The 17319-nt window shown below is 46.7% G+C and overlaps 1 protein-coding gene across 4 annotated transcripts in view; it reads left to right on the plus strand.

The window, feature by feature from the left end:
* The window catches only part of LOC126194813 (lipase member M-like), a 245746-nt gene that overhangs the window by 65265 nt on the left and 163162 nt on the right, over positions 1 to 17319 (plus strand). For all 4 annotated transcript variants that reach the window (XM_049933134.1, XM_049933135.1, XM_049933136.1 and 1 more), the window contains exons 3-4: positions 7121 to 7310; positions 14530 to 14641. In XM_049933134.1, the coding sequence (XP_049789091.1) occupies positions 7121 to 7310; positions 14530 to 14641 (302 nt within the window). The remainder of the gene's footprint in view (positions 1 to 7120; positions 7311 to 14529; positions 14642 to 17319) is intronic.

Below are 17319 nucleotides of genomic sequence, written 5' to 3' on the forward strand. Positions count from 1 at the left end.
CTATGGGACTTAACTTCTGAGGTCATCAGTCCCCTACAACTTAGAACTACTTAAACCTAACTAACCTAAGGACATCACACACATCCATGCCCGAGGCAGGATTCGAACCTGCGACCGTAGCGGTCGCTCGGTTCCAGACTGTAGCGCCTAGAACCGTTCGGCCACCCCGGCCGGCGAGCACCATTCCTCTGCTCTCCCCCTGCCTACCGACTTGAAAGCAGGTGCAGTCGAAATCCACGTGTGTTGGAAGATTATTGTTCACTGACTTTATTTATTTTCGCAAGATGCTACAGACCCTGAGGCTCTCAAAGATCTTATGGAAAAAGTCGCCTGACCATTTCTTCTAACGGGAGACTTAAGGCTCATTCTCAGCCATCGACCTCTCTTTATCCTCTCTAGCCCTCGCAGACTCTATTCAGTAAGAAGTTATTAAAGACCTTCATATCAGTGACCACTTCACACACAGTATTAACCTACTAGGAGGGACACTTGAACAAAAGCCACGGATGGCCAACATGACTAACTTCAAATGGTTGAAATGGCTCTGAGCACTATGCGACTTAACTTCTGAGGTCATAAGTCGCCTAGAACTTAGAACTAATTAAACCTAACTAACCTAAGGACATCACACACATCCATGCCCGAGGCAGGATTCGAACCTGCGACCGTAGCGGTCGCTCGGTTCCAGACTGTAGCGCCTAGAGCCGCACGGCCACTCCGGCCGGCCATGACTAACTGGAAGTGGTGCAGAGATTTTGTTGTGTTTTTACACCGAGACAGCGTCCAGGAATGGGTGGACCACACCTCACGACTGATCCATCATACCGCTGACTTATCAGCCCCAAAGCCCTCAGGTCATCTTAGGAGGCAAGCTGTTCCTTGGTGGACCAGCGACTGCCAATGAGCAATCTGGGATAGGCGTGTGGTTCTCTGACAGTTTAAGTACTGCCTAACAACAGATAACTTTACAGCCCCTCCAGTCGCGAGAGCCAAAGCTCGACGTATAATTAAGGAGAGCATGAAAAGGCCATGGCTAGCTTTCCTGGAATCTATCGACCGTTGAGCTTTTTCTGCAAAAGTATGGGAAACCATCAGGAGCATTTCCAGTAAACACAGTAACCAATAACAGCAGTGCAGAAACAGGGGTCTCTTCAAACAATACCCAGAGACATCAGTGAGAATGACAGAGCATTTTGCAAAGACAGGAAGATGTAGGACTTCAGATGCAAAACTTCTGAAGCTTATAACCACTGTTGCTCCATGTGGGAGCTGGAATCGGCTCTGTCTGAGACTCATGACACTGCACTGCATCACGACCGAATCTAGTGCTGCATGCTTCGACATTTGCTTACAGCCTCAAAGGAAATCTTCCTCTAATATTTTAATTTGATATGACAGACAGGCGACTTACCCAGCTCGTGGAGAGAGGCTATTCTGAAATCTCTCCTCAAACCAGGAAAGGACCGCACACGTCCAAGTAGCTGTCGGAGTGTCACCGTAACGAACTGTATAGGAAAGACCCTGGAGCGAACAGTTAACCGTCGTCTGATCTGGTTTTTAGAGACCAGGCAACTCTTTAGGCGCTCTCAATGTGGATTCCAGGGATTTCGGACCACGGACTCTGCTAGAGGTGACTGTTCCACAGGCTTTCCTACGTAATCATCACTGTCTCGGTATATTCTTCGATATCAGTAAGGCGTACAGCGCCACTAGGAGACACAACACTCTCGTGCAACTCCGTCATGAGGCTTTCGGAGCCACCTCCCCATTTTCATACGCTCCTTCCTCTCTAAGCGCTTTTTAGGTCTCTAGTTGGTGATGAGCGGTTTGATTATTTTGAGCAGGAGACTGGTGTTCCTCAGGGCAGTGTTTTATGTGTTACCGTCTTTACCGTAGGCATGAAAAGTATCACGTCTATCGAAGGGAGTCCTGAACAGTGCCCCTTATTTGTGGGTGATTTTAATGCTTTCTGTTCCTTCTCCATTGTTGCAACAGTGAGCTGTCAGTTGGAACTTACAGTACAGAGGTTAGTGGAGTGGGGTTGCAAAGATAGGTTTTCAGTTTCCCGCAAATAAGGGTGCTTGTGTTTGTTTTAATCGTTCTCGTCGAATTATTAAAAAAATGGCTCTGAGCAGTATGGGACTTAACTTCTGAGGTCATCAGTCCCCTAGATCTTAGAACTACTTAAACCTAACTAACCTAAGGACATCATACACATCCATGCCCCAGGCAGGATTCGAACCTGCGATCGTAGCGGTCGCGCGGTTCCAGACTGAAGCGCCTACAGCCGCTCGGCCACACCGGCCGGCGTCGAATTATTAATTCGCCTGTCTTACATATGAGGGACACGGTTTTAAAGACTCGGTGAACTCTCTGGGGCTCACCTTTGACTCCAAACAGCCTTGGTTACCGCAGTTGAGAGGCGTGAAAAACAGAACTCGGAAGGCAGTGAATATCATTAAGTGCCTTAGCCCGAGGTCTTGGTGAACAGACAGGGCGCCTCTGCTCCCGTTTTATAGCGCTTTTGCACGTTTGCGGCCAGACTATGGATGCACAATGTACAGGCCTGTGTGGCCTTCTTACTTGATGATTATTGTTGTTATCCACCATGGGGGGTTATGCTGGGCTCAGTTACTTACAGGATCAGTCCCATAGCCAGTCTCTATGCTTCTATGCTGGTGCTGGGGAACCGCCAGCCACCACACAGCGGCAGCTCCTCATGGAACGTCCTCACATCTGCAGCTTCACCCCCATACAGCAGTGTTGTTCGTCGTCTTATGGAACGCCTTCTCTCCAAGCGTCCATGGGCAACAATACTATTTGGGATCCATGTGTAGTGTGTACTGGGATCACTTGGTGTGGAGCATGTACAACACCAAGGGTTTGAACTGCCTTCCACAACAGTTACTGTAGAGACCCAGAGCAACTTTATATTTGCTGCAGTATAGTAGAGATTGCACTCCTGCATATGTTTTTAATATGTTATTATATGACATTTTAACTGAGCAGCATAACTATACAGCTGTCATTACGAATGTGTCTAAACGGAGGGAAGCCATTGGTTGATCTGTCGTTTTCCTTGATTGAGTCCTCAAGGTCCATCTGCCTCGAAACTTCACCGTCTTCGATGTGGAATTACACTCCTGGAAATGGAAAAAGAACACATTGACACCAGTGTGTCAGACCCACCATACTTGCTCCGGACACTGCGAGAGGGCTGTACAAGCAATGATCACAGGCACGGCATAGCGGACACACCAGGAACCGCGGTGTTGGCCGTCGAATGGCGCTAGCTGCGCAGCATTTGTGCACCGCCGCCGTCAGTGTCAGCCAGTTTGCCGTGGCATACGGAGCTCCATCGCAGTCTTTAACACTGGTAGCATGCCGCGACAGCGTGGACGTGAACCGTATGTGCAGTTGACGGACTTTGAGCGAGGGCGTATAGTGGGCATGCGGGAGGCCGGGTGGACGTACCGCCGAATTGCTCAACACGTGGGGCGTGAGGTCTCCACAGTACACCGATGTTGTCACCAGTGGTCGGCGGAAGGTGCACGTGCCCGTCGACCTGGGACCGGACCGCAGCGACGCACGGATGCACGCCAAGACCGTAGGATCCTACGCAGTGCCGTAGGGGACCGCACCGCCACTTCCCAGCAAATTAGGGACACTGTTGCTCCTGGGGTATCGGCGAGGACCATTCGCAACCGTCTCCATGAAGTTGGGCTACGGTCCCGCACACCGTTAGGCCGTCTTCCGCTCACGCCCCAACATCGTGCAGCCCGCCTTCAGTGGTGTCGCTACAGGCGTGAATGGAGGGACGAATGGAGACGTGTCGTCTTCAGCGATGAGAGTCGCTTCTGCCTTGGTGCCAATGATGGTCGTATGCGTGTTTGGCGCCGTGCAGGTGAGCGCCACAATCAGGACTGCATATGACCGAGGCACACAGGGCCAACACCCGGCATCATGGTGTGGGGAGCGATCACCTACACTGGCCGTACACCACTGGTGATCGTCGAGGGGACACTGAATAGTGCACGGTACATCCAAACCGTCATCGAACCCGTCGTTCTACCATTCCTAGACCGGCAAGGGAACTTGCTGTTCCAACAGGACAATGCACGTCCGCATGTATCCCGTGCCACCCAACGTGCTCTAGAAGGTGTAAGTCAACTACCCTGGCCAGCAAGATCTCCGAATCTGTCCCCCATTGAGCATGTTTGGGACTGGATGAAGCGTCGTCTCACGCGGTCTGCACGTCCAGCACGAACGCTGGTCCAACTGAGGCGCCAGGTGGAAATGGCATGGCAAGCCGTTCCACAGGACTACATCCAGCATCTCTACGATCGTCTCCATGGGAGAATAGCAGCCTGCATTGCTGCGAAAGGTGGATATACACTGTACTAGTGCCGACATTGTGCATGCTCTGTTGCCTGTGTCTATGTGCCTGTGGTTCTGTCAGTGTGATCATGTGATGTATCTGACCCCAGGAATGTGTCAATAAAGTTTCCCCTTCCTGGGACAATGAATTCCCGGTGTTCTTATTTCAATTTCCAGGAGTGTATATACGATCTTGATGGCACTGGAACAGATGAGATGTGCTTCAAGTGCCCTTGACTCTCTACAACTGTCGTATCCTGCAGATAAAGTAGTCCAGAATACCCAGCCCACCCTCCTCCAACTACAATGGGTCGAGATGGATGTGTCTCTCCGTTTGGTACCACGGCGCATTGCTATTGTCTGGAACGTGAAGGCAGGTGTAGCAGCCAAGGAGGCATATCGTGATGCTCACTTATTTCGCTGTGCAATCCTCGCTGTTGCGGTACAGCGCTATGAGTCGATGGGAGGATGAGCGGCTGGAAGCGACAGGTAATAAGCTGCATCTGGTGGTGTATCTCGTTTCAGCCATGAAGGTGAGATGCTCCTTACGCGTATTCGCTTCGACCATAGTCCTTTGGCGCATAACTTATTGCTGCAGAGCGACGATACTGCAATGTGTGGGGGTTCTGGCGCACAGATCGCTGTGTTTTATTTTCTGACCGGAGTGGAGCGTCAGATTTGCTGGCAGATCTGGCCTGTATTTTAAGTAACGTTTGAACGAATGCAGTGAGGCTTTTAACGTTTAGTGATTTGCCCAATTAGTTTCCAAAAATTTTAGGGAGATGTTCTTAATGTGTTAACAGGATGATTGGCTCACGTGTGATTTTTGAAAGTCGTCAGACAGTCATAAATCCCTGCGCCGTTGCTTTAGCTCCTCTGTCGGTTTGCTTCTGTCTCCTTCGCAGATGTAGTATGTTTTACTATTTCTCCTTTGTTTTAAGGCGTGTGATATGGAAAGTGTGTGTGTGGATGAATGCGAGTGGGCGAGTGACCGAGTGAGAGAGTAAGTGTACTAACAATTTTAGCTCTTTTAACCATACTCGCCTGCTTTTAATATTTCTACGGGCGCTGATAATCTCGCCATTGAGATCCTGTGCACCGTAAACACCACCACCAACAACAAAGAAATGTAACAGTGCACACATATCAGCGTTTGTGACGTGATATCTCTCGACCTATGTATCGCACTATGATGTACGTGTGTAGGAACATTCAGCGGCGTCAGTGGATACTGTCTACGATATATGTAGCAATTAGAGTTAGTAGCACACAAGTAATAAACTTAAACGCCATGCACGATGCGTCAATTTTTCACGCATCTGAGTCATTAAGATGTCCCATCTCCCGACCTATTTGTGGCACCAATTATATAATTTTGTGCATGCATTTGGCGGTATATATGGATAGTGTCTGCGACATTTATTGGGAATAGAGTTAGCAGCGCAGAAGTAATAAGCTTAAACGTCATATACCGGGTGATCAAAAAGTCAGTATAAATTTGAAAACTGAATAAAGCACCGAATAAAGTAGATAGAGAGGTACAAATTGACACACATGCTTGGAATGACATGGGGATTTACTAGAACCAAAACAAAAATTACAAACGTTCAAAAAATGTCCGACAGATGGCGCTTCATCTGATCAGAATAGCAATAATTAGCATAACAAAGTAAGACAAAGCAAAGATGATGTTTTTTACAGGAAATGCTCAATATGTTCACCAACATTCCTCAACAATATCTGTAGTCGAGGAATAATGTTATGAACAGCACCGTAAAGCAAGTCCGGAGTTATGGTGAGGCATTGGTGTTGGATGTTGTCTTTCAGCATCCCTAGGGATGTCGATCGATCACGATACACTTGCGACTTCAGGGAACCCCAAAGCCAATAATCGCACGTACTGAGGTCTGGGGACCTGGGAGGCCAAGCATGACGAAAGTGGCGGCTGAGCACACGATCATCACCAAACGACGAGCGGAAGAGGTCTTTCACGCGTCTAGCAATACTTTTTTTTTTTGTTCTAATAAAACTCCATGTCATTCCAAGCATGTGTGTCAATTTTTACCTCTCTATCTACATTATTCCGTGGTGATAAAATTTATACTGACTTTTTGATCACCCGATATGATGCGGCAGGTTTTCACGTATCTCATTGTTTATGATTTCATATCCCCTGAGGCAGGATAGGTGTGTTGTTCCTACCCCAGTAGCAATTTTTACACAACAGTAAAGGATATACGTATGTTCCAAGTTTAGTTGAAATCGGCCCTGTGATTTAAGAGGAGGTGTGAAACATATATACATACATTTATTGATACATATCCACATACATTTTTATAATATGTATGGATTAATGGGTGTAAGCGAATTTGTGGCATTATTTACTGAACGACAGTCGTTCTTTGGAGGGGATGTCAGTGGCCTGCCTTCCTCAGTGCTGCCAATCTGGACCAGCGCCAGTATACCTGTGGTCCAGCTATGCAATTAAAGGGCGGTGCCAGCGGATCTTGCAAAATGGCTCTGAGCACTATGGGACTTAACATCTGAGGTCATCAGTCCCCTAGAAAACTACGTATACCTAACTAACCTAAGGACATCACACACATCCATGCCCGAGGCAGGGTTTGAACCTGCGACCGTAGCGGTCGCACGGTTCCCGACTGAAGCGCCAGAACCGCTCGGCCACAACGGCCGGCGCGGATCTTGCAGTTGCTGTTACTTAGCAGATGTGAACTGTTTGCAGATAGACGGATGCAGGGATTACGGCTTGACGTGCGAGACGCACGAGGTGGAGACTGAGGACGGCTACCAGCTTACAGCTCACCGCGTGCTAGTTCCGCCGGGCGTTCCCCGCCGTGGGGCCCTGCTGGCCGTTTCAGGGCTCATAGGTTGCTCTGAAAACTTCCTCCTGCCCTTCCCCGAGACGTCTATGCGTATGTATCACTCTCATCTCTTGTAAACTAACGACATAATTGTACACGTTTCTCTCATGTATATAGTCCAAGTTATAGCCATTTACCATGAGGGATTAATATATGTATGCGTTTCAAACAAAGAAATAAGGAAATCGAGGCCAACCCACTGTTACCCTCCTGACGACTGTCCCATGTACGGCACGCTGTCTCCACTGCAGACCCTTTTCCTGTTGACAGTTTTCCACAGAACTTCTTCCTTGTGTAGCGACCTCGGACTATGGCATAGAGCTGGTGCAGTGGCAGGGTGTTGCGAAAGTAGTGCTGGCCAGTGCTAGCAAGGGAATTTCGGGTGAAACGTAAAACATATGAATTCAGATTTGCACTACAACCTCGTGCACTGTGTGACACCACAGGCATCCCCCTTCCCCCCCACCCCTCCCTCCTTCCACTGGCTCATGGTCCACTGACAGCGCCATTAGTTGCAGAAGGCTGTGGTGGTGGTGTGCTGGATGTGTTCCACCTGTGTCCTACTCTGTAGGCACTGTTTGCTTCACTTAGCAACACGTGCCCCAGATGGCGCTGTGCAGCCACATGCAAAATAAGTCAGCCATGTGAATGTCTGCCCTGATTCTCGTAGAGGTCTGCTGCTGCTGGAAGAGAAGCTCACTCTAGTGTGGATGGATGACAGTCGTACTACCATGAGTTGCTGTCACCCAAGACACTAGTTTGGCTGCTGTTGTTGCGGCTGGAGATGGCTCATCTGTCGTACTGCTCCAAATTAATAGATGCTGACTTAGCTCCGTGGCTTTGGCTCGTTGTAGTGGCTGCCCAGACTGATATCGGGTGCTCACTGACCAATGATGTGGCGGAGAGTTGCGTGCCCTGGTGTCTTGTAGGTTGCTGCCAGACATGTACATAACTATGCTAGAATCAATAGTACAAACTATAGTGGCTGATGGCAACTACATTCTGCCAATACGTTCCTTCAAGGAGCATCATTACCTTTGTGGTCCCATAGTGTGGGTACTTTCCTCAGGCTCGTTCATAGCTGCACTGCTTTTCTGCTGTCGCAGCTCAACTTGACCCATCTTGTGGTGAGCGAACAGGCTGCTCGCTTCACATAATGCTGCAGTGCCTTCCTCATGTTGACGCCCAAAATTAGTGACAGTATCACACTGGTCTTATCTTTCTAGTACCTTTTTATTTAGTAATTTATCCATTCATGTAGTTCTTAACATTCTCCTCTAATACGACTTTATCTTTTATTCCCAAACAGTATGGAAGTCTCGCCCATATTATGATGTTTTTCTGACTATGGCGTCTACAATTTCTACCTTGATATAAAGTCAATTATTAATATCAGAATACTTACTCTGTTGTCTAGTTCATCCTCAGTCAGTTTGTGGTTTGTGATGGTGTGACCCATTCAACACTATCTGCCAGTAGCACTGTGACGTCTATGAGGCTCATATTTCATACCTCTTCCCTCTATACTTTTTTGTCAAAGTATTTTCTTTCACTCTCTCCACTGCGTCTTGTAGATACCAGCTGGAAACACTGATAGGATATAGCCTTCCCTTACAGCTTTCCTGACATAAGTTATGTTTCATTATTACTCCCTTTATTATATTTCTTACAAGAATTTATTATTTATTTTCTTCCCCTCATGATCACTGCAGTGTCGCCACATGACCATGCCGTTCCATTAGGTAAATAATATTTAAATATAGTGTACAGTACTAATAATGAATGACTATAAATATTTACTGAATGAGACTTTACTCTCAAATTATTAATAATGGATAGAAGAAGAAGAAGAATGTTATAGTTATTTCTACTGTCAAGAGATGACAACAGTTACCTGTAATTATGTGGCATAACTTTCGAAAACCCAAATTAATATGGCTGGACCAGGTAACAAACCTGAGTCCCCCTTATAGAAACAGTAGCAACGATTTATTTTAGTAATTTCTGAGTAAAAAAAATACGTAAGGGATTCGTGCAGCCAACAGATAGTTTACCACAGAAAACCATTAATTTGTGTTTCAAAATATGCAATATGTCAGCTCATCATTTCTTTCAGAAGTATACTGAAAATTAATAATATAATTTATTTGTGAATGATAAGCATGGGCAAGTCGGTCATATACACATTATTTCCTGTTGTGTTTGTAGAACGAGTAAAACTACTCGCCTCATTGAAGCAAATATATTCAAGAACGAATACAGGTAGAGACAAGATGACCTCTGAGCTCATGGATGTGAATGGATTTCGTTTCATAGAGAATTTTCAGTGTGCATGGTAAAGCCCCTGCAGTGACCTTGTGATAACCTAGGAATACTGTGGGCGTTCGAGTATTGAAAGCATTCATGCCTGCAGTTGCAGTTGGGTTGTCACACAGCCTACACCACTATATAGGGGATAATATCACTTTAGTGCCGCAATAATGTAGTTTCTCAAAAGTTGCACCTAGCTCGAAGTCATAGTCAGATGTCCTACCAACGCCATTTACTTTCTCATCTTGAGATTAGCAAATATAGGAGTGTATGGTGAGAGCTCACTATAGGGCACTGAAATATGTCCAATTATGAGTATTTCATATGAAGCATAAAAAATTCCCAATGAAGACTTACATTAACGTTACAGCAAAAAGCATTGTGTCAACATGCTTCCAAACTGTACCAAAATATCCTGCAAAATATTAAAGGCCGCAGCAAAACTTCTTCTAAGTACAACTTTCACCATCATCACCACCCTCAGCATATATATATATAAGGTAACTTCATAAAAACAATTGTGTGTGGGGTTGATCTATTGCACTTAGTAAGGTACCTAATGTTTGAAGCTTTAGCAGGGTAGAAGACTGTAGGTCCTGATTTTGATCTTACAGGATGCACATATGATTACTACAAGTAATATGACTATACCAGCTGTGCCAAACCAAGCACATGTTTTCGTACATTGACCACCGTCAAGTCTCTGCATTTACTTACTGAGTCAAACTATTCTTTATCACGTCAGAAGGTTTGTGACCTCCATTTATTATTTGATGAATAGCATTACTTTAACTGCACCTAAATCTGTCCATCGTGTATGTATGTATGTGTGTGTGTGTGTGTGTGTGTGTGTGTGTGTGTGTGTGTGTGTGGAGTATGATAAATAATGAAAGTCTCTGATGCCACAGAATAGAACTTCACATTCTTAGCAAGTGAATAAGAAGCTGAAATGTAATTGGGGGAAAGTAGGTCATTTATAGATAGCGCTACAGGTTCTGTAGACCAGAAATAGCATGTCTAAGTGCTTTTCTATGTTACATCCTTGGTGAATGCTAAGTGGATTTTCATGTTGTAGGAAGTAGGTCAGTTGCGACTAGCATAGCTGAAATAACAAATTAACAGGCAGACTCAGACACAAGTTACGACTTTCATGGGAAAGAAATGTTTATATTGTGCTTCATACATTGTCAGGCAGCATGACAGTGGTTGCATCAGGTATCATGATATGTGCCAAACATCACACAATGGCAACTGCATGGCAGCCAGCACTGTGACACCACAACCCAGGTTGTATGTGGGCAACCTGGACTAGTGGGAGCCATACAACACTACTTGGCTGGATGCTGTAGGGGGGGGGGGGGAATTCTTTGCCCTCAGCATGTGTCTCATTCCCTCATATCTGAACTGCCATAGTGGGGAGACTTGGTTTCCGGCAGTAGCATCGGTGGAGGGCGTGTGTAGTCACTCTGACTGTGGAAGGGTGCTCTTTCCACCACATTCGTTTTAAATAAAGATATAACCATCGCTATCCTACTCCAGGGGTAGTGATAAGAGCACTAACTGGCTAGCAAGTCGTTAGGGGAAATTGTTTCGACACATCACATGTGGACTTAAAGGAACTGCAGTGGGAGAAATTGTTTAAGCATATACACTGTATGAGTTTTAAACATAGAGATAAGTGAATTTTAGAATTTTATACCATTTTAAAATTATGATACGATTTGAGATTTAAAAAATGTGAAATCTTACAACTATGTGGGCTCAACCGTCTTGCATTCTACACCTAGTGCAAGTGTCCTGGCAACCATGCAGGTTCCACTAGTATCCACAGTTTAGCCGTCTTGAGTTCTGATGTCATATGGTTGGGAAAAATATACAAAAAATGCAAGATGCGCCAGGGTTCCCAGATCCGCCATTTTGGATTAGCATCTTGGAGCTAAACAGACTGGCAACTATACAGGCTGTGCCAATATCCCACAGTCCACCATCTTGGATTCTTTAATTACACTGCTGGCCACCGTAAATGCAACACCAAGAAAGACAAGAGGTAGCACAACAAAATTTATTTTGTAGATAACATGTTGACCAAGTATCAAATGATTACGTTTACAGACGTCTGTGACATGTGGTTCCTGCCAGAATCAGTAGCCAGAGTAGCCGCCATTGTTGGAGATCACCGCTGCCACACGTCTCGGCATTGAGTCAAAGAGACGTTGGATGTGTTCCTGGGGTACAGCAGCCCAAACAGCTTCCACACGTTGCCAGGGATCATCTGGTGTGGCAGCTGGGGATGTAATCTGGGTCACTCGTTGAGCAACCATGGACCACATGTTTTCTATCGGCGAAAGATCCGGAGAGTGAGCCGGCCAGGGAAGCAATTCAATCTGGTTATTGACGAAGAACCTTTGGACAATGCGTGCCACGTGTGGTCGCGCATTATCCTGTTGAAATATGGCTGTGGCCGAGCCCTGAAGGTAAGGAAGGACAACTGGCTCCAGCACCTCGGATATGTAGCGCCGGCTATTTAAAGTACCGGCAATGCGTACTAGAGGCGTGCGAGAGTAATATCCAATACCGCCCCATACCATAATACCCGGTGCAAGACCAGTGTGGCGGTGCATAATGCAGCTGTCCAGCATCCTCTCTCCACGGTGTCTCCACACTCGAATCCGACCATCGTGGTGCTGCAGACAGAAGCGTGCCTCGTCAGTAAAGACAACGTCATTCCATTCTGCCGTCCACATCCGTCTGTCATCACACGATTGGCGACGGAGACGTCTGTGGTTCTGCGTCAATGGTAGACGAAGCAATGGACGTCTTGCGGACAGACCACTCTGCTGTAAACGGCGTCGAATGGTACGCGCAGACACTGGATGATGCGTTACAGACGCAATGTGCTGTGCTATGGTTCGGGATGTCACTGAGCGATCCGTCACTACCATGCGCACAATTTGCCTATCAGCACGTGCAGTGGTGCACCGAGGTGAATGCGATCGACCACGTCGGTCCGTCGTACCCTCCTGCATCCAACGGTCACATATCCGCATTACAGTTGTTTGGTTTCGTCCAACACGACTAGCGATTTCTCTGTATGATAATCCACAATCTCGGTAAGCCACTATCCTTCCTCTATCGAACTCGGATACATGATCAAACGATGTTCGATGTTGTCTACGAGGCATAACTGATCGTCTTGTGAAACAACCACAAGGTAAACACACGTGCCGAACGTACACTCGTCGAAATCGCCAAGCCTTAAATGGCGCTATGAGGTGGCGCCACAGGCGCGCGTGATGTGCGTCTGCGCTGAAATTCTAATCAGTTGCATATCTCATCGCTGCAAACCCATTGTGTAAATTTCACTTGATTCGGATGCTTCCTTCAGGGTGTTGCATTTACGGTGGCCAGCAGTGTACATACCAACCGGACAATTGTTAGTCTAGAATTTTTTAATTTCTCATCATATTTCACTTAGGAAAAGTGGCTTGAGGCATCAGAGAAGTGGGAAAAACCCTTTAGCACAGTTGGTCTCTTTCCAATTTCCCATCAGCTTTGAATTTCCTGCCTGTTTGTAAATAGAATTGTTTTCCTGTGACATCAGAGAGATGGGGTAGTGGGAAATATGGTAAAATCGCATGTCATTGTGATGTTATATGAAATGAGAAATCTCACAGTAGTGCAGACTACACCAGTACCCCCACAGCCTCACTACTACTAGGGCTGCAGTTATCAACGTTGGAAGGCGTGAGTGGGAAGTGTTCCAGTAGGTGCATAGTAGGAAACGTCATGTGAATAGCAAATACAACTTTCATTCCCTGGTAACCCTAATCTGGAGTACAAACCCTCACACAATGTGCCGTGGCCATTTGGGTTTAGACTTTTTATGGATTAGTTGTTTTGTGATCTTTACTGGAAAGGTAATTTGGTAATTAATGATGTGGAAAATGATTATGACTCCTATTGTAATTATATAAATATGTTCTAGAAATTCTTTTACTTTATGCATTATCCAAATTCTGCATCATGTAACAAACTGTAAATATTGTCCCACAAAGGGTCATGGTGTACAACTACTTGATAGTCACTATTAATTTATATTCTATTGTTGTTAATGATCCATCTTGTAGTTTTAGCGATTTCAAACATCTCTTTCCAGTTTTATTTTTGAAGCTTTGTTCAAGTTCACAATTACCAATAAGGTACCCTGGTTTTTTCTCGATATTCTCATTCATTTGTAATTAGTGAGTTATAGATTTCATTTTGAACATTATCTTCTATTACTTATTAATTTATTCATCGTTAAAGATATCAAGCACAATGTTCATCATCAGCAAACCAAACCGGTTACATATCTGCAATAACTGTATTTCATTTAGCTTGATAATATTACAAACGAAATAAAAATTTACAATACCAAAATGAAGTAATGTTGCACAATAGAATGAAGAGATTCGTGCCATCTGTTGAGAGCTGGTACCATTTCGCAGTGTAAGTGCCCACAAAGTTTCTAGATGGGATTATATTTACAGAGTTATCCGCAGACTGTACTTGCCGCACAGCTACTGAAAAAAGTGCACAGTGTTATACGGCACAGTAGTCACATTCTGGAGAACCAGGGTTCAATGTCCAACCAATTATAGGGATCTTAGTTTTCCAAAATTTGTCTACATGACTACAGACAAATGTCTGAAGCGTCGATCAAAACAAGACCAACGTTCATTCCACCTCCAACAATATCAAGACCAGTGGGACTTGAAACCTCTTATTCTTAAAGAAGACGAAAGTGCCAACACGATATTTCTAAAGCTTGTTAGAGTTTTTACTGGAAGTGGAAAGGGGAATGGCAGGCTAAGTATGTTGATGGACCATTTGTTGGACAACACCTACCTGTGCACACAGACTTTTTGGAAAAGATCCTGATGAAATGTGTGAATGGCAGTCGTTTTTCTGTTGCCAACAGTGAAACCTTTGTCCAACGCGGGGTATGACATCGTGCTGGGGAACCTGCGGGGGTCCGCCTACGCGGGCCACAGCCGCTGGTCACGCAGCCAGCCGGAGTACTGGCGCTTCAAGTGAGTAGCCGCCGCGGCACCTCCCCTCCCTGGACCCGCTCTCGCATACCGGGGGCAACAGTCGGGGTCAGTCGTTCTGCACAGCTTTCCACCCCCAGTGTCGTGGCTGCTGAAGTATTGTGGCACACCGACAGCCGAGCGATCACCTTAACAATTAGGCTGCCTGAAGTGAACTTTCATTGTCACTGGTGCTACACCCACGATTTCTGAACAGAGCTCCCAGGGGTTCTCCAATGGAGTTTGTGGGTATAGCATCACTGGATCACTGGGGTGGAGGGGGGGGGGGAGCTGGCATGGATTTGGTGGAGAACTTTATCTTGCTCTTTTTCAAGGGATACATAGGTATGGAATGAAATTCACTGAGTAGAAAGGAATGCAGGTGCAGCAGGATGAAATCAGTAACGTTCCAGGGGCATGAAATTGTGTTACAGAAACCTTTGAGAGTAGCTGAACCTATAGTATACCGAATATATCGAGGCAGAATTGCTGATCACAGTCTTCAGAATTAATGAGAAGGAATACTAATGTCAATAGAAGTTTCGCTTATGTCTGGATAATGTTCAGATAGCGCAGTGGTTAAAGCATCTGCACACGAAAAGTAGGGGTGCAGAGCACAAGTACCGTTCTGCCACAAAAGTGTGATTTAGCGTGACATATGTATAACATCGGCGTTGAGGAGCTTTGAGTGTTACTTCACGGACATGATTTCATGTTATGGCCACCTCATTACCCCATTCATTACGTGTCAGTAACGTTTAACGAAATTATCATGACTCAATTACTCTTGTTTCTTCTTACTTGTGCGAACTGTCTGAGACAATATTATGAATAAATACACTCCTGGAAATGGAAAAAAGAACACATTGACACCAGTGTGTCAGACCCACCATACTTGCTCCGGACACTGCGAGAGGGCTGTACAAGCAATGATCACACGCACGGAACAGCGGACACACCAGGAACCGCGGTGTTGGCCGTCGAATGGCGCTAGCTGCGCAGCATTTGTGCACCGCCGCCGTCAGTGTCAGCCAGTTTGCCGTGGCATACGGAGCTCCATCGCAGTCTTTAACACTGGTAGCATGCCGCGACAGCGTGGACGTGAACCGTATGTGCAGTTGACGGACTTTGAGCGAGGGCGTATAGTGGGCATGCGGGAGGCCGGGTGGACGTACCGCCGAATTGCTCAACACGTGGGGCGTGAGGTCTCCACAGTACATCGATGTTGTCGCCAGTGGTCGGCGGAAGGTGCACCTGCTCGTCGACCTGGGACCGGACCGCAGCGACGCACGGATGCACGCCAAGACCGTAGGATCTTACGCAGTGCCGTAGGGGACCGCACCGCCACTTCCCAGCAAATTAGGGACACTGTTGCTCCTGGGGTATCGGCGAGGACCATTCGTAACCGTCTCCATGAAGCTGGGCTACGGTCCCGCACACCGTTAGGCCGTCTTCCGCTCACGCCCCAACATCGTGCAGCCCGCCTCCAGTGGTGTCGCGACAGGCGTGAATGGAGGGACGAATGGAGACGTGTCGTCTTCAGCGATGAGAGTCGCTTCTGCCTTGGTGCCAATGATGGTCGTATGCGTGTTTGGCGCCGTGCAGGTGAGCGCCACAATCAGGACTGCATACGACCGAGGCACACAGGGCCAACACCCGGCATCACGGTGTGGGGAGCGATCTCCTACACTGGCCGTACACCACTGGTGATCGTCGAGGGGACACTGAATAGTGCACGGTACATCCAAACCGTCATCGAACCCATCGTTCTACCATTCCTAGACCGGCAAGGGAACTTGCTGTTCCAACAGGACAATGCACGTCCGCATGTATCCCGTGCCACCCAACGTGCTCTAGAAGGTCTAAGTCAACTACCCTGGCCAGCAAGATCTCCGGATCTGTCCCCCATTGAGCATGTTTGGGACTGGATGAAGCTTCGTCTCACGCGGTCTGCACGTCCAGCACGAACGCTGGTCCAACTGAGGCGCCAGGTGGAAATGGCATGGCAAGCCGTTCCACAGGACTACATCCAGCATCTCTACGATCGTCTCCATGGGAGAATAGCAGCCTGCATTGCTGCGAAAGGTGGATATACACTGTACTAGTGCCGACATTGTGCATGCTCTGTTGCCTGTGTCTATGTGCCTGTGGTTCTGTCAGTGTGATCATGTGATGTATCTGACCCCAGGAATGTGTCAATAAAGTTTCCCCTTCCTGGGACAATGAATTCACGGTGTTCTTATTTCAATTTCCAGGAGTGTATTTACAGCGAGCAGTCAGTATCTAAGGGTGCAATATTACAGCATCACTATTGACCAGTTACAGGCGTTTACTGAAGATGCGCATTTAGTTTAACAACACACATAAAACGAATGACAGCCCTGATATTTGTTCTCCAAACACGTAACTTCAAGTCAGCGTGGTTGTGAAATAGCCGGCCGGAGTGGCAGAGCGGTCCTAGGCGCTACAGTCTGGAACCGCGCGACCGCTACGGCCGCAGGTTCGAATCCTGGGGCATGGATGTGTGTGATATCTGTAGGTTAGTTAGGTTTAGGTAGTTCTAAGTTCTAGGGGACTGATGACCTCAGAAGTTAAGCCCCATAGTGCTCAGAGCCATTTGAACCATTTTTTTGGTTGTGAAATTTGTATCATAAACCGTAGGTAATAGCCTAAAATTTGGG

The sequence above is a fragment of the Schistocerca nitens genome, chromosome 7, assembly GCF_023898315.1.
Source record: "Schistocerca nitens isolate TAMUIC-IGC-003100 chromosome 7, iqSchNite1.1, whole genome shotgun sequence".
NCBI lineage: Eukaryota > Metazoa > Arthropoda > Insecta > Orthoptera > Acrididae > Schistocerca > Schistocerca nitens.